The sequence below is a fragment of the Thamnophis elegans genome, chromosome 5 (assembly GCF_009769535.1).
Source record: "Thamnophis elegans isolate rThaEle1 chromosome 5, rThaEle1.pri, whole genome shotgun sequence".
Classification (NCBI taxonomy): Eukaryota; Metazoa; Chordata; class Lepidosauria; order Squamata; family Colubridae; genus Thamnophis; species Thamnophis elegans.
In genome coordinates this window covers 41109523-41131598 of record NC_045545.1, presented here as the reverse complement: position 1 = coordinate 41131598, position 22076 = coordinate 41109523, and the positions used below count along the sequence as shown (strand labels likewise).

General features: G+C 45.4%; 1 protein-coding gene across 7 annotated transcripts in view; it reads left to right on the top strand.

Moving 5' to 3' along the window:
• MMACHC (metabolism of cobalamin associated C) overlaps positions 1 to 20730 on the top strand; it is a 42169-nt gene extending 21439 nt beyond the window's left edge. For 2 of the 7 annotated variants that reach the window (XM_032217487.1, XM_032217488.1), the window contains exons 3-6: positions 8858 to 9010; positions 17234 to 17314; positions 18217 to 18485; positions 19811 to 20730. In XM_032217487.1, the coding sequence (XP_032073378.1) occupies positions 8858 to 9010; positions 17234 to 17314; positions 18217 to 18485; positions 19811 to 19985 (678 nt within the window). In that variant the 3' untranslated portion in view covers positions 19986 to 20730. Of the gene's footprint in view, positions 1 to 4389; positions 6516 to 8826; positions 9011 to 17233; positions 18087 to 18216; positions 19453 to 19810 lie in introns of those variants that run through there. The other 5 variants (XM_032217492.1, XM_032217491.1, XM_032217493.1 and 2 more) reach the window with 5 other exon arrangements.
• Positions 20731 to 22076: the final 1346 nt, after the last annotated feature.

The window sequence follows — 22076 nt, the reverse complement described above, 5'->3', positions numbered from 1 at the left end:
TGTAGAGCAGGAAATCCAAATTTTGGTCCATTCCTAACCACAGAATCTCGCTAGGTGATTTTGGTCACTCACTTTTCTCAGCCCTCGCTACCTCATATGGTATTGCTATGAGAAAAGGTAGGGAGAGGAAGCATTATATTGTATATACCACTTTGAACTGCCACATGAATAGTAATATAAATCTAATAAATAAATGCAATTCTTGTCATATCAACATTTTATTTAATGCAATATTATACTTAGCTTACCAATTCTGCTATACTTGTTGATAGTGTTAAGAGCTAATAAAGCAGAGCTTACTTGATTTTTCCTCAGGAACACTGCTTTCTCGTAGTATAATAATCTACTTTTAATACTGTAATGCTTTCCACACATCTGGGCAAGATAGAACTTCTCCTAGGCGCTGCTTGGAGTGTCCAAGCTCGGGTTAACTTCAGCTTGCTGCCCAAGGAACTGAGTTTGAAACTTTGTTGTAGCTCCGCCTCCTGGTTGCTCCAGAGGCCCAGTTTAAAAAAAACTCAGTCACCCAACAGGACGTATTTCCAGGGGCTCCAGTCCTTGTGCAGCAAGCTGGACCCCGATTTAGTATTTCCTAGAGAGTTTGTAGCTCCTTTTTTTGCTAGTTTGGATAGATAGGTTGCAGTTAGGGTAATTTTATCCTGCTTTTCTACTTCTTCGAGAATTCTGCCTTAATCCATCGCGCAGGCAGGCTCCCTGGGGCGATCACAGCCCAGCCTCCACCTGGGCTGTTTCTAGGTCGGGTCTCTCCCAAAACGGCGGTTCAGTGAGTACGGGGGGGGGGGATTCGTCTGCTAAAGCCTTCCTGAGCCCCTGACAGGAGCACTAGGCTCCGTGTCGGCCCGACAACACTCCAGGCGCGTGCGGCAAAAGAGCCCGCCATTTTAAACGGCCCGTTTTGGCGCGCTTTCATTTCCAGGCCTCTATTCTTGCCGCGCAGCCTCCCTTGAACAGCGGATCGCCGCGGAGGGCCGCCTTAGGCTCGGAGACTCATGCGGGGTGCTCACGCTGTCTCTTGCCCTCCTTCTCCTTCCAGCGGCCGCAGCGAACCCAGGCTTCAAATCCCCGCCTACCTGCCTTCAGTGCGGATCCGCAGGCGCTAGGCCGATCCTCTCAGCCAGCTCCAGCCTCCCTCTCCTCTCTTCAGCCAGCTAGGCCTCTGAGCCTTAAAGGCCCAGCGTGTGGATCAGGTTCTGGCCTACCCCAGGCCTGGTCTACTGCCATTGCCAGAATGGAGCAACAGCTTAGTACTATCAGCATGGAAGAGAGGCAAGGGGAAAAGACCGGGCCCACTCCCAGTAAGCGTAGCAGGCCCAATCCATCGGGCAAGGGAGTTGGGGGGGTATTTCCCCAAGGGAGAAGCAGCCTAAGGTAGGCCCGGCCTCCAAGGCTGAGGAAAAAATGGCACTGCGCCGTCAGAAGGCCCTGGAGAAACAGTTCCAGAGGGCCCAGGCCGCACAGTGCAAGATTTCTATGGAGCCATCCCCCATCGAGACCGGGGGTGGGTCTCCCAGGGGCGAATCCCAGCAAGGGGAATCCCCTTTAGGCCCAGGCAGTGAGGACTTTGGGTTCTCCCCCAACCCTCATAGGGCTTCCTTGGGATCCCCTACCCATTCCATGGCTATGGATTCCCTAGCAGACATGGATTCAGGAGCTGAGGAGGAATCCTTAGCTCCATCTGAATTGGAGCCCCCTCCCCCGCAGGGTCAGGAGTCCATCCTATCCAGGGCCATGGAGGAGGTGGTAGCTCGGGCCATATCCAAAGGCATCTCAGATGGCATGGTACAGCTGGCGGCCCAGTTGCCCTCTGTGGCGCACAAGCCAGCCCCCAGTCAGGCCAAGATCCCCAAGGCTTCTGAAGCTAGGGCACCCTCTCCTGCCCCCACGGGCCTTAGTGAGGTGTCAGATCAGGAGGAGCCTGAGGTAGAAGTTCCGGTCCTATCGGAGGATGAGGAACCTGCTGCTGAACAGGCCACGGGCTCAGCCCTATTCAATCCGGCCATGTTTAGGCCCCTCCTTACGAAGGCCAGGGCTGCAGGCCCCCAGATGGGTCTCCCAGCTCCCGCAGCAAAGCCTATATCTGATCCGGTCACGGGTGTAGTCATAGGGCCCCAGGACCCCGGCGCAGGCCTTTTTAATGAGGTTCCTCCGCCTTTGGACCTCGTGCTGGCACCCCAGTTATTTTTGGACATCATCCAGTGACAATGGGTGCAGGCGGGGACTTTAGCCACTCCCAGTGGGACGGAGAGGAAGCTATTCACCATGGAGGCTCCCCTGGAGGAGCTCCTCAAGGTTCCTCAGGTGGACGATCCAATTATGGCTCTCACATCCCCCACTTCCCTTCTAGCCGAGTTATTGGAAGGCCTCAAGGCAGAGGACAAGAGGGCGGAATCCGCGGCTGGGCCTGGGCCATGCGCGCTTCTGCCAGCTCCTCTTATTTTGGCAGGGCAGCCCTCTTCTGGCTCTGCAAACTGCGGGCTGGCCTCCCGGCAGGCAACTCCAGGACTAGGCAGGACATCACCAAGATCATAGCCGCCGTGGAGTATTCTGCTGATGCATCCCTGGCCGCCACCAAATTTTCATCCAGGGTGCTGGCCTCGAATGTCACCTCGAGGCGCCTGCTGTGGCTCCGCCACTGGCAGGCTGAGGTTAAAGCAAAATGGAAGGTAGCTTCCGCCCCCTTCAAGGGAGGTAAGCTGTTTGGAGAGGCCCTAGATCCATTCCTCACCGAGAATAAGGATAAGCGCAAGGTGCTCCCTCCAGTCAAAAAAAAGCACGAACGGAAAGGTCAGCCCTTTCGCAAAAATTCCTTTCGGAATAGCGAGCCCTCCACTTCCACTGCCGGTCCTAGTCGAGCCTACGGCGCCTCACAGGATCGCGTCCAGGATAGACCCTCCTTTAGAGACAGAGGGAAGCAGCAGGTTTTCTGAAAACCCTTCCGGGGAGGCTATTCCAACAGGCCCTTTAGAAAGTCAAAGTGACCGTCACAGGGCTCCCTCCATAGGCGGCCGGCTCCAGCTCTATGCCGCCCAGTGGGAGGAGACGACGACGGACAGTTGGGTCAAGAACACGGTCCGCCACGGGCTGACCCTGGAGTTCCTGTCCTTCCCCCCGAGAACCTTCCTCCATTGCCCTATCCCCAGGTCTGCCCACAAGTTACAACTGATGAGGGCGGAGATACAACACCTTTTAGAGATAGCAGCCATAGAGGAGGTCCCCAGAGGGCAAGAAGGCAGGGGATTTTATTCCATCTTCTTCCTGGTCCCCAAGTCATCAGGGGGGGTGAGGGCGATCCTGGACCTCAAGAAGCTGAACAAGCATCTGGCGTACAAGCGCTTCAAGATGCAGTCCCTCCAGACCATCCTGGGCTGCGTCAGACCAGGCGATCTGCTGACATTGATCGACCTGAAGGAGGCGTATCTGCATGTTCCGATCCACCCGGCGCACCGCCAGTTCCTGAGGTTCCAGTTTGCCCATCACCATTACCAGTACAGGGCCCTTCCCTTCGGGCTCTTGTCGGCCCCGCGGACCTTCACCAAGCTGCTGGCAGCTGTAGCCGCACAACTCCGGTCTCTGCCCGTCAGATTGGAATGCTACCTGGACGACATACTTATCCACTCATCGTCCAGGGGGCAAGCCCAAGCAGACCTGGCCACCACCATCAAGGCCCTGCAGCTTCACGGGTTCTCAGTCAACCTCACCAAGAGTCATCTGAACCCGACCTGCAGGATCCAGCACCTCAGAACGATCATCGATTCCGAAACCTGCCAAGTCTTCCTCACTCAAGAGCGAGTCGACAGCATCTGGACCCTGGTGAGGAGCATCCGCTTGACTGGGTCAGCCTCGATCCTCTCTCTATCACAACTGATGGGGAAGCTGGTGTCTTGCATCGCGGTGGTCCCTTGGGTGCGGCTGCACACGCGAGAACTGCAATGGTTCCTGCTCCCTCTCCAAAGGAAGAAGGCCAGCAACTCCAAACAGGTGGTACGGGTCCCACTGAAGGTCCTCCGCTCCCTCCAGTGGTGGCAGACGGAAGCCCTCCTCAAAGGCACACACTTCAGGGAGCCAAAGAGGCTGATAATCACAACAGACGCCAGCCTCTTTGGCTGGGGTGCTCATCTGGGAACAGCGGTGGTGCAGGGCAGGTGGTCGCAGGCGGAGCTAGCAATAGCAATAGCAATAGCAGTAGACTTATATACCGCTTCATAGGCCTTTCAGGCCTCTCTAAGCGGTTTACAGAGAGTCAGCATATTGCCCCCAACAATCTGGGTCCTCATTTTACCCACCTCGGAAGGATGGAAGGCTGAGTCAACCCTGAGCCGGTGAGATTTGAACCGCTGACCTGCTGATCTAGCAGTAGCCTGCAGTGCTGCATTTAACCACTGCGCCACCTTGACAACGTCAACTGGCTGGAGCTCCGGGCCGCAAGACTCGCCCTGCGCCACTTCCTCGACCAGGTCAGAGGCCGCGATGTACTGATTCTGACGGACAACATCGCCGCCAAAGCCTACATCAACCACCAGGGCGGCACGCGGTCTCTGGTGCTGATGTTGGAAGCAGAGACTCTGGGTCGCTGGGTGGAGAGTCATCTGGCGTCAATACGAGCAGACCACATCTCCGGCGTGGACAACGTGACAGCGGACTGGCTCAGCAGAACAACCATCCAGAACTCGGAATGGCATCTGCACCCGAGACTGTTTTACCAGCTGTCTCAGAAGTTCGGCCACCCGGTTGTCGACCTGTTTGCCTCGCCGGCCAACGCCCAGCTTCCAAGGTACTTCACCCGGTTCCATTGCCCAAGGGCGGAGGGCACAGACGCTTTAAGATCCCGCTGGCCCCCGGGTCGGCTGTACGCCTTCCCTCCACTCCCTCTGATACCATATGTCATTCGGAAGATTCTGGAGGAAGCTGCGGAGGTGCTCCTAGTCGCTCCTCACTGGCCGAGGAGGACTTGGTTTGCTGACCTGGTCAGTCTGTCGGTGTCCCGGCCGTGGCGCATACCTCAGGAGCAAATCTCCCTCAGCCAGGGGGTCGTCCAACATCCGGAGCCCCAGTGGCTGCAGTTGGCCGTCTGGCACTTGAGGGGGACCTCCTGAGGCTTCATTGCTTCTCCAACAGAATCATTCAGACGATCCAGGCCTCCAGACGACCGTCCACCGTCAGAATCTACGAGGCTACGTGGACGGCCTTCTCCAGTTGGTGCCTCAACCATCACCTTGTGGCATCCTCCGCGACCATTCCGCAAATCCTGGAATTTCTTCAGGACGGTTTGGAGAAAGGGCTGGCACCAAACACTCTCCGTAGACAGGTGGCCGCCCTGAGCACCATCCTGTCTTCTGACTCTCAGCTACCGATTTCACGACATCCTCAGGTAAAGGGGCTCCTGAAGGGGGCGCCCAACCTTTGCCCGCTCACTATTCACAGGTACCCTACCTGGGACTTGACTGTTGTTCTGCAGGCATTGACCGCATCTCCCTTTGGACCGTTGCGGACGGTGGGCCTACGCCACCTTACGCTAAAGACCGCCTTCCTCATCGCCATCACCTCCGCCCGCAGAATTTCGGAGTTGGCCGCCTTGTCTGTCAGAGGCGACCTTTGCATTTTCCACTCCAACAGAGTCATATTGAGACTGGACCCTGCCTTTGTCCCGAAGATTAACACCATCTTCCACAGAGCGCAGGAAGTGATACTCCCTGACTTTTGCCCTCGTCCCAAGCACCAGAGGGAAGTCACTTGGCACAAATTGGACGTACGGAGGGCGGTGCGTATTTACATCAAGCGAACGGCTCCTTTCCGTAAATCGGAGGCCTTATTTGTGTCATTCCAGCCGGCCTCCATGGAGAAGAAAGTCACGTCGTCTACCATCGGACGCTGGCTCAGAGCGTGCATCAAGTTGTCTTACAAGATTCAGGCCAGACCGGTTCCCTCGCGCATAACAGCACACTCTACAAGGAGCGCTGCGACTTCGGCCGCCTGGGCTATGCAAGTGCCAATTGAAGAAATCTGCCGTGCGGCGACGTGGTCTGGTCCGTCTCCATTTATTCGCAACTATAGACTGGACACTTTCGCCTCCGCTGAGGCGTCCTTTGGGAGGAGAGTTCTACAGAGGGTCGTGGCAAGCACCGCGGCCCCGGACATTTCTTCTTCCCTCCCAACTTCGACATAGCTTTGGCATGTCCCGAGCTTGGACACTCCAAGCAGCGCCTAGGAGAAAGACCATTGGCTTACCTGAATGGTCGTTCTCGAGGCGCTGCGGAGTGTCCAAACCCACCCTTAAGGTGGGGCCGCGAGGTGTGTTCTTAGCACCTTCGTGTCTTGGACTTGGACTTGGACTAGTTCAGTCATGGACTATTGATCTCCTTCATTTTTTTAAACTGAGCCTCTGGAGCAACCAGGAGGCGGAGCGACAACAAAGTTTCAAACTCAGTTCCTTGGGCAGCAAGCTGAAGTTAACCTGAGCTTGGACACTCCACAGCGCCTCGAGAACGACCATTCAGGTAAGCCAATGGTCTTTTCCACACATCTGGGCAAGATAGAACTAAGTTAGCAGACCCTTTGTCTCTTTTTAAAAATAAATCAGTATTTCTTTTCCTGCTTTCCAGTCTTTCTACAGAAGGCCAGTTTTAGTGACAAGTTGTTTGTTTTTGTAAAAAGTTAACAGTATTACATTTGAATTTTTAAAAACACTATGTATATGCCAGTGAAATACAGATATTTATTTTAATTTGCTATTTAGCTCTGAAACCTCATTTCTTGTCTTTTATGTAGCTGTTTAATTGTGTTCCTATTAGGTGTTGTCATAATAAAAAAATCATATTGTAGAGTGAGTTTGGGAAGTAAAATAGGTAGATGAATAAAATTAATCAGCAAAAGACCTTGAAGCATTTTACAATTTTTTTTCTGTTATAGAAATGGAAGTCTTATTGGCTAGTCTTTACAATAGTATTCTACAATCTGGATGTCCTGGCCGGAGATTAAGGGAATTTTAACCCAATATATCTGGAAGCATCAGTTTGAAAGGCAGTGTGAGATTGTTGCTATGGGAATGAATTAAGAGTAGAATACCACATGGCAAAAGCAAACATGGCATTGTACAGACCACAAAGCATTTATTAGATCCAATAATCACAGATAGGCTGGAATGATAACAAAGAACCAGGCTTTTCTGTATCTCTTTGCTGCCTTCTCTTTGTAAGCTGGAGTTTTGCAGTTCAGATATGATTGCTCTTGTATATCCATTAAAATAATTAATGGATGTGGTAATTCCATTAGAGTAGCTTGTTGGGGAATTCTGGGATTTGAGGCCCATATATCTTAAAGTTGCCAAAGATTTAAAAAAAACACTGAATCACATCACTGCACTTTAGGGAACCATAGATTTACATTTTTATAGCTAACAACCTAAATAAAAGAAAAAACTAGTACGAAGGTAAATATTACTTAATTATATCTGCAAGCAGACACAAACTCCTTCTTGAAAACAAAGTTGTTTTCAACATGTAACAACTTAAACATGCTTTTCCATATAATAAGAGGGAGGGACATAAAAAATTATCTTTCTGGCAAATATATCACTTTCTTAGGAAATTATTTGTAGACCAAATAGTTACCTCTGACATTTGTTTTAATTATTATCTTTGCACCAAACTCACAATATGCTGATGCAATTGACAGAAAGACTTCATGGAGTTTCTAGATTTAATTCTTTTATAAGCAAAAGCATATGGTTGTAACAATGGTGGGATTCAAAAATGTTTACTACCGGTTCTGTGGGCGTGGCTTGATGGGCGTGGCGTGGCGGGCGTGGCAGGGGAAGGATACTGTAAAATCTCCATTCCTTTCCAACTCCAGGGGAAGGTTACTGGGGACTTCGGAGGCAGAGAATAGATAGGGGCGGGGCCAGTCAGAGATGGTATTTACCGGTTCTCTGAACTACTCAAAATTTCCGCTACCGGTTCTCCAGAACTGATTAGAACCTGCTGAATACCACCTCCGCATTGTAAGCTGCCAAGAGCTATCCTGAGGTGAGGTGGGCAGCCAATACATTTTATAAATAAACAAACAAACAAATCACTCCATCATGGTAGTGCCTTTATGTCATGTGGCATGATTTCACCTTTTGTGGCTTCTGTTCAAATTTGAAAATGGCTTGACAGTGTGCAAACACAACCACAACTTTCCATTATACATGCACCTGCTGACTTGTCGCTTCTATGCACAGAGGCAATTATGGCTGTTAAGTTTCTAGCATAGGACAATTTTCTTTACTTTCTTCAGTTTGCTCCATTCTACCTATTATAACCACCCAGATGGACTTTGTGATAGGGTGATAGACTTTGCTTGGCTATAGTTAAGTTAGTGCTATACAAAGGTAATTACCAATAAATTTGACCCTTCAGAGTAGTTTTTCTTGTTTCTCCACTTTCCAGTATTTAGAAGGTTAATTCAAATTGATACCATTCAGTTGCCTCAGTTTAATAGTATGCAAACAAAAAATAATGAAATCTTTGTGTGGAGACTTTTTTTACTATAGCGTTGTTTATAAACCACTTATTGAAGGACTTGCTTCTTTTACACATGAGAAGACCTATGAATTTCTTAAAGAGATTGATGAAATAAATGGTAGAATCCTAAGATTAAATTCAATGATACCTGAGAGAATATAATACCATGTACTTCAGATCTTACCTTTGTAAGAAGCTGTAACTTCTTCATCACCATTTCATATCATTAGATGAGACAGGAACTTGTAGAAATGCTTTTACATTTCTACACATGTCTGCAAGCCACTATTCCTTTACATTGCAGGTTCACTTGTAATGGAAACTCTTCTTTCCAGAGTCTTGCTGACCAGAACATGGACATCATGTATGATTATGAGATCCTGCCTACCCGGAAGCCTAAATTCCTGGCCCAAACAGCAGCACATGTATCTGGGGCTGCATACCTCTATCAGAGAAAAGATGTACATCAAGATTCCTGGGGAGAAAAGGTAAGCAAATTGGGAACAGCAGGGGAGGTTTTTTCTTTGAGAACTGATGGGTCATTTCTGATTTCATCAATTCAGTATGTTTTACAGATTATGTACCCGATTTCCTCTTCCATTCCACTTGTATTATCAAGCTTACATATTACACTTTGTGTATACATACGTGTAATGCAAGACTATTTGCACTCTTCCTTTGAACAGATTATAAAATTGGAGATCACTGTAATTGAGACCAATTGAGAGCCGAGGTGGCGCAGTGGTTAGGGTGCAGTAGTGCAGCCACCTCAGCTGACTGCTAGTTCTGCAGCTCGGCAGTTCAAATCTCACTGGCTCAGGGTTGACTCAGCCTTCCATCCTTCCGAGGTGGGTAAAATGAGGACCCAGATTGTGGGGGCAATATGCCGACTCTGTAAACTGCTTAGAGAGGGCTGAAAGCCCTATGAAGCGGTATATAAGTCTTATTGCTATTGCTATTGCTAATTATTTTTCTTTAGTACAATATGTTTTGTTAGGTTTTTCAAATATGAGGACAAGGATTGGAGAGTAAAAAGAAATATCTCCAACATCCATTGTGGAATAGTGGCGGCTGCCTAGGATCTGATTATATTTTGAAGTTTCAGCACATTTTGCCTCTGAAATTTTTCTCGGCACCTAATAACATTCCATAAATTATTTTAAAAGTTGCTTTGAAAATAACTTTTGATTTTTCCTATTGGTTTTTTTTATAAAGTTGTGGAATTATGTATATATGTATGTATGTATGTATGTATGTGATGCACTCCCCCACCTAAAAAAAGTTGGTGGAAATGTCTGTGTGTCTTATATAGCGAACATTGCAGCGGGGGGGGGGGGGTTGGTGCGGCACTGATCAGCTTTTCTAGAACAGTTCTGCCTTGGCAAATGGGCCACCGTGGCGACGAATGGGTGACAGCAAACAGGCTGTGGCAAATGGGCCAGATGAATACCGGATGGATGCTGGGAGGCAGAGGCAGATTTTTTTTTTTTTTTGCTCCTCTTTAAAGCTAGGTGCATCTTATAGTCCAAAAAATATGGTATATCTTTACCTGGAATGTAGGCAGGCATGACTAGTCTTGAATTTATGATTTGATCTCTTAGGAATGAAAATATAGAGAACTTGCTTCACTACATGCGGCAGATAAATATTAAGGTGTCCTAAAGGATTTTCCTCTTAACAGGGTTGGCAAGATAGAGGGGGATTATAGTTTGATAATCGACCACTTATTTTATATATTCCGATACAAATGGAGGTCAGATTAGGTGTGTATTTACATTATCAATCTTATGGTACAAATAGCTGAGAGCCAACTTCTAGATTATTTCTGTTTTTGAAAACTGATGTTTAGTACTGTTCTGCACCTGACTGTTTCATATCTTAAACAAATAGCAAATCTTTAGTTTCAAAACATAAGTCCTGCTTTTCCTCTAGGGAAACAACATAGCAATTGAACAATTGGGATATTTGCCCTCAATTTTTTAGAGAGAAAACCAGGATCAAGTAATAAAAATATATGTATCATTTTAAAATTATATATGAAATCTAATGTTTAAAAATATTCATGATCAAATACTGTAAGGATGTAATAATGTACTCACTTATCTGAGAGTACATAACAATGAACTCACATTTATTTTTTACTAATTATTATATTTGGTGTTCTGCCCCGGGCAATGAGGTTCTACTCGGGCAGCCAGTTAACTCCATGCTTGGGAATAACTTTCAGATCAAGTTTATTATCAGGAATCCTTAATAGCAAAACTTACAGTTCAGTGTTAAGATTCTTCTGACTTTCCCTGATCTGTCCCATCACGTAGTGTAAAAAGACATTAATTCCTCTAACCCATGCCGCTGGTGCAAAGCTGCTTCTGGTAGTGCTGATAGCGATTCAGTGAGTGCGCAGTAATAAAACAATTTCCCGGGCAAAATACCCCACTGCCCAATCAGGGAGCACAGATGTGGTCACATGTTATGGGACTACATTTCCCATAAGGTAGTTACATTTCCCTTGAGATAGTTGCTTAAAGGAGACAGCTCTTAATTCCTATATTAGCTGTATACTGTTGGGACAGCACACTCCCCACCTGGAATTATAAATTCCACTATCAACTAGCCTTTAACTAAAGATAAACAAAGGCTTAATATCAAACATGTAATTAACTGACTAAATAACTGAGCATGCAACTCTACCTAACTGATTAACTGGGTTACACAAGGCATAGCATCGAACAGTGCAAACAATCATGTAAACACAAAGCATGCAAAGCCTGAGGTTCAATCTTCTAGTTCAGTCTTTCATGGCAACAGTTCTGGGTTGCTGATTGGTCTGATGTAGAGTTTCTTGGTGGAAATCTGCTTTGCGACCTGAGCCTCCATCTGACGAACTAGTTCATCATTACAGGGTGGGGCTTGGTGCACAAGTCCCATAGGCCATGAGTTCCCGTGGACACAGGTCCCTTAGGCCACAAGTTCCAATACATGTATTTGGGAATGAAGTTCCCTTCTGGTTCTGGCCAGTCACCTGTCTTCTGGGTCAGTAAGGTGGCTGGGGTAAGGGCAGTTGGTATTTCAGGATCCGAAAACTCTGGAACCAAGGCTTGAGAGTTGATGATGGCTGCACCCTCAACCACGAGGGTGGTGAAGATGATTACTGCTAAGCCCAACATGAGAGGCTTCCGTCTGGAGAGTTGTTTGAAGCGAGTTGATTCTTGGGACTGGTTGACGGGTAGTTGTGGTGCTAGTTTCACCCTTCCCATGATGAGACTGATGTGGACGTTCTTCCCACCGTAGACGATGTGAACGTTGTTCTCCCCACCGTAGATCTTGATGTATCCTACAGCTGTTACCGCCTTCGTTGTGGCGATAGGCAAGGTGGGAACATACTTGCGCTGGATAGGGACGCCTTGGAGACAACTCAGGGATTCTCGCCATATTGGCCGTTCTTGCCTCTGTTGGTTGTGCTGTTCGTTGCTGGACCACATGAAACATAGATAACTTTGGTGGTTTTCTCTGACACGGAATAAGTTGAACATCTGTTGGATGTTGTCAGCTTCCTTTCTGGGCTGAATGAGCATGCTGAGTCGACTGTTGGTGAGGTTGGGACTTTTGAAGGGCACTTTATTCAGAGTGGGATTGCACGCTGGTATCGAAAAGTGCTCGAATCTGGTCTGGCTCTTGTGGCTGGCACTTTCTAAAGGATGGTGAGTGCCAGTATTCTTCATCAATTTTGAGAGGTGGAGCAAGTTCTGCGTGTCTGTTCTGGACCATCTTATTCATGAACTCTACTAAATTAGCTATCATTTCGGGCTTCTTGTTCATGATTTGTCTCAGATTGAAGAGGTGAGAAAGGGGTTGCTCATAGTTTTTTGGCAACTGTTGCCTTGGTATGCAAAGAGGTATTGGAGCCATCCAAATCTTGGTGGCCTCCTGCAGGAATTCCTTGACCATGAACCTCAGAAATTCTTTGTTCTCTATTGACAAGGCCAAGCCATTGTCTTCTTTGCTGGTCTGGAACACTGTTGCTCCTAAAACTGGTTTGGGTGTCGAGGTCGTGAAGTGTTCTTGGCATGGTTTCAAGTGGGATGTTCTTCCATTACTGAGAGTGGAAGTTGTGAAGACGTTTGTCTGGGTTGGGACCTGTGGTCGATCGACATACACCATCCCAAAGATGCCCCTTCCAAGTTCTGTCTTGAGGGCGGATGGGGAATCCTTTGGACCTTTGACCACTTGTTGAGGGGTGAAAGCGTTGGAGGAGTCTGTTCCTGGCAAGAGCAGGATTTCGGCTTTGGGATCTAGAACAGGAGAGTGATTACTCATGTGCTTCAGATGAGGTGGGATGCTTGCTACCTCTGGTGTCGCAATCTGACTGCGATCATCTGGTGGGTTGTCCCATTCTAGTAACGGTGGCAGTGGGAGCTGTGCACTCCTATCTAACTCTTCTCTGCAGAATCCATTGACTTCCCTCCCCACCATGCACTGGGACCCGGTGCATGTTGATGGCATAACGTGCGTTTCTTCATTTTGGACATTGATGAGACTGTCGATTATTGAGTCTCGTGATCCAGATCGAGATTTTGCACCTTGTTCCTGTTGTGGTGGGCTTGGGTCATCCATGCAGGCCTTAACATGCTTGTGCTGGTTATCTTTTTCCAGCTTCCTAGGACTGAAGTTGAGGGAGGAACAGTTAGCCTTCATCTGTAGAACTTTGGCCCGTATTAGTCTTCCTTTCGCTTCCCGCTTGCGCTGAAGGTATTCCAGTTGAGCCTTAACTTTGGCACTCTCTGCTTCTGCTGCTGCCTTCTCTGCCTGAGCTTTGGCTTCTGCTGCTGCTCTCTCTGCCTGAGCTTTGGCTTCTGCAGCTGCCTTTCCTGCTTCCACGGTTGCCAACCTTTCCTTCAGCAGATGCTCTTCCTTTGCTGTCTCTAGATCCATCTCTGCCATCTCAGCTTCTATTAGTGCTTCTCCAGCTGTAGATATTCGTGACCTGTGGCCGTAACGGGAAGATTTCTGTGAGACGCTGCTACCTGCCTTTGATCGGAAAGATGAGGCCTTTCTGGAGGCGTGGGAGGAAACTGCGTGTGACTGTTGAGATGTCGTATGTGAACGATGAGACCTCACTGATGCGTCCTTCTCTCCCTGTGTAACTCTTGGACTAGATGAGGATGTCCTCTTAGAAGCGTGAAAGGGGGCTGCATGTGACCCCTGAGATGGTGCTTGCGAACGATGAGACACTTCAGATCTGGCATTTGTTTCTGATGTGTCTTTGGGGTTGGATGAGGACGCTTTCCTGGAAGCATGAGAGGGAGCTACATGTGACTGCCAAGATGCTACCGACTCAGCCTTCTCGCCCTTGGGATTGGATGAGGATGCTTTCTTGGAAGCATGAGAGGGAGCTACATATGACTGTCGAGATGTTACCGACTCAGCCTTCTCATCTGGGGCTGTCTCCCTCTTCAAATTGGATTGTATAAGGTCTTTGCTGCATCGGAACTGCTTTTTACGTTCTTTGTTTAACATCTGAATGCGCAACATTTCCCCCTGGAGTTCTTCTTCATCATTTAGTTGTAACTGGATAGCAGTGAGGTGGTCTCCATAAGATCTCCATAGCTTGTAGATTTCGTCCATCTCTCTACTTAAAGAACGGAGGCGTTTTGGGGGTAAATCGTCTTCGAGTTTGTCGCAGAGATGCTGCAACTGCTTCCGGCTACTTTCCTACTTTCGATAAACCCTGTCCCATTCCTCCAAGAGGTTTGACCGCACAATCTGCGTAGGCTTTCTATGCTGTCTTAGGTCATAGGCAGTTTGATGTGTTTCCGCTTTTTCTGATAGCTGGACATCCAATTCTGAGCTTTGGGTGACCAATTCAGAGTCTATGATGGGTTCAGGCATGTCTGACCCTTCTGCCATGGTTAGAAAGGTTCTATAACTAGGATTAATTCAGAAAATGTCTAGAATGCGTTGTCAATTTTTGAGTCCAACTCCCTTCTTTGGCCACTAGGTTGCGTTGCAAGACTTGAAGATGTAGCCGCAGTTCACTTGTCAGCCACTAGGGTGCGTTGCAGGACTTGAAGAGGTAGCTGCAGTTCACTTGTCAGCCACTAGGGTGCATTGCTACACTTGGAGATGTGGGCGCAGTACACTTGTTGGCCATTGAGGTGCGTTGAGAAGCTTTGGAGATGCAGGCGCAGTTCACCTGCCAGCCACTAGAGTGCGTTGAGACGCTTTGGAGATGCAGGTGCAGTTCACCTGCCAGCCACTAGAGTGCGTTGAGACGCTTTGGAGATGCAGGCGCAGTTCACCTGCCAGCCACTAGAGTGCGTTGAGAAGTTTTGGAGATACAGGCGCAGTTCACCTGCCAGCCACTAGAGTGCGTTGAGAAGTTTTGGAGATACAGGCGCAGTTCACCTGCCAGCCACTAGAGTGCGTTGAGAAGCTTTGGAGATGCAGGCGCAGTTCACCTGCCAGCCACTAGAGTGCGCTGAGAAGTTTGGAGATGCAGGCGCAGTTCACCAGCCAGCCACTTGAGTGCGTTGAGAAGCTTTGGAGATGCAGGCGCAGTTCACCTGCCAGCCTCTCGAGTGCGTTGCTAGTGTTGGCTTAAGGTACTGGACTGCAGTTCTAGAGTAGCCACTAAATGGCGTTTGTTGTGTCTATTGTTTGGATTGATGGCAATGGCGTTTCCTATTGAGGTTTTGGCTCAGCTGCCTCTCTCCAATGTTGGGATTCCTAAGGGTGAGCACCCGGACTCGGAACCCCTCTTGGACCTGGCTGGCTTGACACCTCCTAAGGGCTTGCACCTTTTCCCACTTCACAAACAATAACAAATCAGCAAGAACATAACATGCACTCTCTTTTAATTCATTCAGCTGGTCTGCCTCTGCCTTATGTCTCTTTTGGCTTTCTGCAGGCTTGCATCGGTTGGCCTCTTTATTGCCTCTCGTTGCCAGGACAACTCATCAATAAATTCAAAGGAGTTAGGAGGTCTGCTCTGGGCTGCTGGCTTCTTCCTTACTCAAATTTCGTTTGCATGGAGATTTTTCCATGAGTCATATACTACACAAAGAACTTCTTTTTTGTTAGTTTTGGGAATGAAAGGGGGGTTGCTTTATCATGCAAATCCTGATTTCCTTTTAACACACTTTCTCAATCACAACTAAGTCCTTCACCTCAGGAGAGATAATCGGCCTTTTTTGCTGAAACGGGATGTTTCTCTTTGCTCCAAAAAAGGGTGGGAAAATCCTGGCAGCTTTTCTCAGTTAAATGCAAACGGAGTTTAGGATTCCTCCTCAACGTCTTATTTACTCAGGAGCTTCTGGATGACGGGATGTTTCTCTTTGCTCCAAAAAGGGGCGGGGAAATCCTGGCAGCTTTTCTCAGTTAAATGCAAACGGAGTTTAGGATTCTTTTTTTTTTTTAACTTGAGGGGAATAACTTCAAAGCCTTTTCGCTCTGAGGAGGTTGAAGGATTTCTACTGTCTTTTACTTAGGAGCTCAGAGAGGAAGACAAAGGAGGTTAAAGGAGTTTTAATGTCTTTTTACTGTTCTGCCCCGGGCAATGAGGTTCTGCTCGGGCAGCCAATTAACTCCACGCTTGGGAATAACTTTCAGATCAAGTTTATTATCAGGAATCCTTAATAGCAAAACTTACAGTTCAGTGTTAAGATTCTTCTGACTTTCCCTGATCTGTCCCATCACGTAGTGTAAAAAGACATTAATTCCTCTAACCCATGCCGCTGGTGCAAAGCTGCTTCTGGTAGTGCTGATAGCGATTCAGTGAGTGCGCAGTAATAAAACAATTTCCCGGGCAAAATACCCCACTGCCCAATCAGGGAGCACAGATGTGGTCACATGTTATGGGACTACATTTCCCATAAGGTAGTTACATTTCCCTTGAGATAGTTGCTTAAAGGAGACAGCTCTTAATTCCTATATTAGCTGTATACTGTTGGGACAGCACATTTGGTGTAGAGATGTATAATGGCTGAGACTTTGAAAATAGCTGGGAAAATAGGGGTGTCTCTGTCCCTATTTGACAAGTAGTTCCTGATGTTCTTCCCCCATAGTTAATATGATAAATTTGCCATACTCCTGATGTAACAATTCACGCATATTCTTGCTTGGGAATAATTCCATTAAATTTAGTGGACATATTTTCAAGTTAATATTCATAGATTTTTAGTCATACAATTTTATAATAAAATAGTAACCTACTTTGTATACTGCTGCCAAATAGGTGCCTAATTTGTTTTGTTTTTCCAAAGTGATATATGATTTCAAAAGGCTTCATGAAAACCCTGTTTCACTTTATGTAATAATGGTACAAAAGGAATGCATAAAAGTTATGAAAATTAACATCTCTCACAACTAATTTTCAACTTTGTTCGAAACTATTTCTCAAAGTAACTGAAAGGCAAGTTTCTATAGGTATGACGGTTTGAAATATGATTGTAGTGGAAAACTCCAGATCAAATCCTGTTACTAAAGTTCCACAGTTATCTTTTGAAAGAAATAAAATTGTAGCCATATATCTATTTAGTGTAGTTTATTTACTTTAGATATAAGTTGTGGGAATCCAGTTATTATACTATATTTAACAATCCAGGGATTAACATGATGCATGTACCAGTCAGCATTTGTCTTTTTTCTGCATAAGATTTGAGCCATTGGTTGTCGTTAAATTCATGTCTTCAACTTGTTTTCTTTCATTTCAGAAGATCTATGGTGTTTGTATTCACCCCTCTTATGGAGGTTGGTTTGCAATCCGAGCTCTTCTGCTTTTCCCAGATATCAAGGTACCCTTCTTGCTGCAAAAAAGCCCTATTGATTGTGTATCCACAGAAGAAAAAAGAATAGAACTACTAGAGAAATTCAATTTCCACTGGCGGGACTGGAGCTATCGGGATATTGTTGAAGTAAAAGATAAATACTCAGAAGAACAAAAAAACTACTTTGCAACTCCCCCAGCTGAGCGATTAAAATTGCTGAAACTGGAGGAAGAATTGCAGAGAAGGATAATAGTCTAAGTAGCTATTTTCACTGTGCAAAAATATGCAAAACACATTCTGTTGTACCAACTGATATATAGGGACAGAATTGATGGGTGAGTTGGTAAACCCAAGATGGAAAGCAAATACACTTTCCATAGAGTTAGTGAACACAGGAGGATTTGCTTTCAAATAAACAGAATTGAATTACAATATTAGTAACGCCTGTATATTCAGGCATAGAAATGTATAAGTTTTATTTTATTTTATTAGTAATCAGGGGAAGGGGTCAGAATGATTCTTTGGTAGAAGGGGTGAAATCGTATTCTAAGGAGTTTTTGAAAAGCTGAAATAACTTTTCTGACAGATCTTTTAGAAACTAAGAACTATGCTTGTCTTCTGTGATCAGCATGCTGTGTTGTTTTTTTCAAATTTGAGATTGTTTTTATTTGTATGATTTGATTTGTAAGATACCTAAAGATGGATAATTTATTCTTAATGGTGCTGCTGAAACACTGGAAATAATATAAATATACGGCTGTAAGATGTTATTTGGTATTTATTTTGAAAAGAGAATAAAGCTGCAAAACAGACAGAATTTAGTCAAGTACAGTAATTGATTTAATGTAGTAATTGATTTATTTTGTTCTTAAAAATGTGACTGAAACTCATTATAGTGAAATCTATATAGTTTCTTTTCTTGATGTCAGTGCCAGTGCTTTGGGACAAGAGGAATCCCAAAATGTCAGAGGGACTTGTACCCTCTGAATGAGCCTGAACACAGAGGAAAATATTGTGTCAAATATTTTAGGAGACTTGGCAAGCAAAGTTGGAAACACAACTGTGAAAAATATGCCTACAGAATTATACAGTTAGAATCAAAACATTCTACATTACTTTATGCCAGAACTTGGAAGAAGAACACTATTGTTTGTCTGAATTCCTTAAAAGAATTTACGTTACTAATCTACAGTACCAGGTAAGGTTGTATCTGAGCATTATTGTGACCTTCATAAGGGAAGTGTGGAAGTTTTATGTTTATAGCATATGGGATTTATTTTATGTTTGGGTAGTTGAGAATAGGTGAGGTCAGTTTTACTCATCCTGGTGACATCTAGATGATTAGACTACAATTTCCATGAATTCCAGCCAGTGCATTGTGAGGTGTTCCTCTAATTCTTTCACAGTTTTTCCGTGTTTATTGAGAAGGTCATCTCCAATTTATAGCGGAGCAAGCCTTACTTAAACAATACAATTTATTTGTGTAAATCTGGGGTCCCCAAGGATGAAATTATATTCCTTTGGTGAGTTAGGACCCAGACACATTTTTCCTATGTTTGAGATTATGATTGGTTTGTTTGCTCGTTTTTTCCCCTCAGCAGCTATTCGGCTGCACAAGGCTGAAATCCATCTGCATTAAACAGCAAATTGGGTGTTTAATCCACACTTGTTGTCACCATAAGCAGCTAGGATTGGAAGGCCATATCTGAAACAGTCATGTCTGCAATCTGCCAGAGGATACCTAATTTCTAAATCCTTCACAGCCCCTTTTCCATTGGTCTTCCTTTTGCAGCTTGCCAGCTGAGTGGCTGCTGCTGGAAATCTTAAGAGCAGAGTCAGGTGCAAGGTTTCCTTGTTATTTCAGCATGCACAGTTTGATACCTGGTGATAATCTAGGCTTCCTCTGAGAAGCAAACCAACTACTGTATCCTGACGGAAGATGGCAGCTGCCATCCAGGCAGTTACACTGTTTTTTATTTCAAAGAATTCTGATTTTTAATCTCAAGCCCTTTTCTGGCTGTTATTATTTTTTATGTTCTCTAAGGATGATATCCCATGGCTATGTAGGATGAAGAACTGCTGCAGTGTCCTGCCTGGCTGCCTTGAAATTACTTTTTTTCCAGTTGATTCTATAGTCTGATGGAAAATAAATCTGCCTAGTAGAACATTAAAATGGCAGGACCTTAGAGAAAGTTACATCCCATCTCCTCAGATCATTGTGGCACCTACATTATATACCAACAATTGAATTCAGCAAGAACTTCAAAGGAGCCAAACTTATTTTCTGAGATGGGAAGGGGTTTAAATTCAACCATTCTACTATTAGCTCAACTATCATTTTATTTTTGATTACTTTGTGCAATTGTGCAATTCTTATTATTTATAATAGACAACAACATTAGTCAAAGAATATGCTTGGAATAAAAAGGATAAAATTGAAACAGAACATTGTATTAAAATGCTGTTTAACTATTGTTTAATAAAATAATCATTTGCTAAATTGCATTTTATTTTCTGTTTCAGAAGTGAATTACAGATTTTTTTTCTTTCCTACTTCTACAACAGCTGTGAGATACCCTGTAAAAATTGGAGAATTGCCAATGGGACTTCATTGGAGATATTTCCTTATAGGCAGCAGCTGAGATTGAAAAAATGGACAAATAGAAATACAGATTACTTTTCTGTTAGATTCTGTTAGATTTTGTTAGTGGTTGGGCACCAGGTTTGAAGGAAGGTATAGTCCATTTCCCCTTAGTTCATTTATATAATGAAGTTCAGACAGTAGACTAAAAACCAAAACAGAAGAGAAATCTGGAAGACATCTATTGGTTCATTTAGACATAGTAGCTGTCTTGTCAATTAATCCATACATAAAGGAGTCTTATAATAATAAATATATTGCAGTGAAAGTTCTTTTAACCCATCTCACCTCTAGTCAATTCTTCTAGATGTCCTGTGACTTGGCTGAAAAATTCTGAATTTAATTCCCATGCGTCTGAAAAATAAGATTGCTTTAATGCAATTCTTCCTAAATTTTTCCTTTGTTACCCAAAACCACGTATCTGAAAGTCCTTATTTAAATGTCCCTGTTGTGATTGGGTAACGGAATGTCTCTTGTTACTCCCCCAAAAACATTGCTTTTACCCAGTTTTGGCTAATTTACTCAGGTTTGGGAAATACAGCTTTAATGTGAATAAATGAAGAATGTACCTTTTGTCATGAATCCTTTCACCACTCAGAATTCCAAAGAAAGCCAACATAATTTATCTCGTTACAGGTTACTCTTTGAGCAAGTTTGGGGATTAGAGGATATATAGAGTTCATTGCAAAGGAGATAGCATGAGTGAGAACATTTTGGCCTCTGGGCAACTGTTTTAATAGAGACATGAATTTGAAGTGCATATTTGTGTAATCTGAACTAAATAAAACCTGGGTAAATTTGATTTGATTTGATTTGAAAGTTTATTTATAGGCCGCTCTTTTCCCTGGGGGGACTCAGGGCGGCTTACAACTCATGGGGAAGGGGATACAAACAAACTGCCTGTTATTTTGTGTCCCATGGTCCGATTCTAACATTCTGTGAAAGTATCTAAGCATTAGATCTGTATTGGGATAGAAAAGGTGAGATTTAGTTTCCTCTGAATTCTTGACATGATGTCATCTTGTCAGATCTTCCGTGGGCACTGTTGAAATACATCAGAACACGGATTCCTCACAGTATGTTGAATACAATATAAATATTAAATGGGGAATTTATTGGTTGCTGCTCTGCCAACATGTCTGAGGCTGGCAATGGAAGGGATTGTCCTGCTTTAATTAGGAAAGTTATACCACCTATTTCTACTTTTGTTACACTCTGAGCACTATGATTATTCAGTTCTAACACTTTGTAGAGATTAAATTAAGAAGATATTGGGTACATTTCGGGCCTATTAGCAAAGGTCTTCTGTATACTTGGACTTTTATATAGCTCTTTATCATTTAGCTTTTACCTAACTGTCAAGAAGGAAGGTCAATAGGGAGGATCAGTACGCCAAAAATATGCAATATCCTTTTGTAAAGAAGAACAATACCATTGGAAAATATAATCACATCTTAATTTTTTTTTTAAGGTGAGCGATGATATAGGAAAAATACTCTTACTTTTTGTTAATCACCAATACTGAGCATTAGCTTGCACACAGAGACATACTATATAGACATGTGTAAGCCTAAACTAGAAGTTGCGCATGCGTGAGAACGGGAATGGCTGCCGAGCCTCATCGCTCCGATTACTAGAAGACAATAAGAGACCAGTCTTGGCGGCCAGGACCCCTGATATGGTAACTGAGGGGTTCCTGTGGGGTGCCAATGTTCGGGCTCTCCAGGGAGGTGGCTGTTTGAGGAGGGGGCTGCCCTTGAGCGGCTCCGGGACGGCGTTACCTCCCCCGGCGTGGTTTCTCTCGTCGGCCCTTTGGAACAGCTGGGAAGCGGCGGCTCTGTACGAGAGGCGGCGGCTTCGGCCCCGCTGCTTTGAGAGGTGCCAAATTTTTTCTCTGGCCGGGCAGCACCAAGGGGTTGGTTTATGCCCCGAAGAGGGGGTGGGGAGCCCAGGAGAGATGCTTGGACCGCATCCTGGCGCGGCGTTTTTCTTCCATCTCGCCGCTGTTCCTGCGGGGCTTTACGCTGCCTGACTATTTGCCTGCTTGGACTGGGACTGCTTGGTCTGGGACTGGAACTCTGGAAATTCAACAACGGGCCCTCTGTGGCGGCCAGTACCACCAGCTGCTGCCACTGCCTCAGGAGTGCT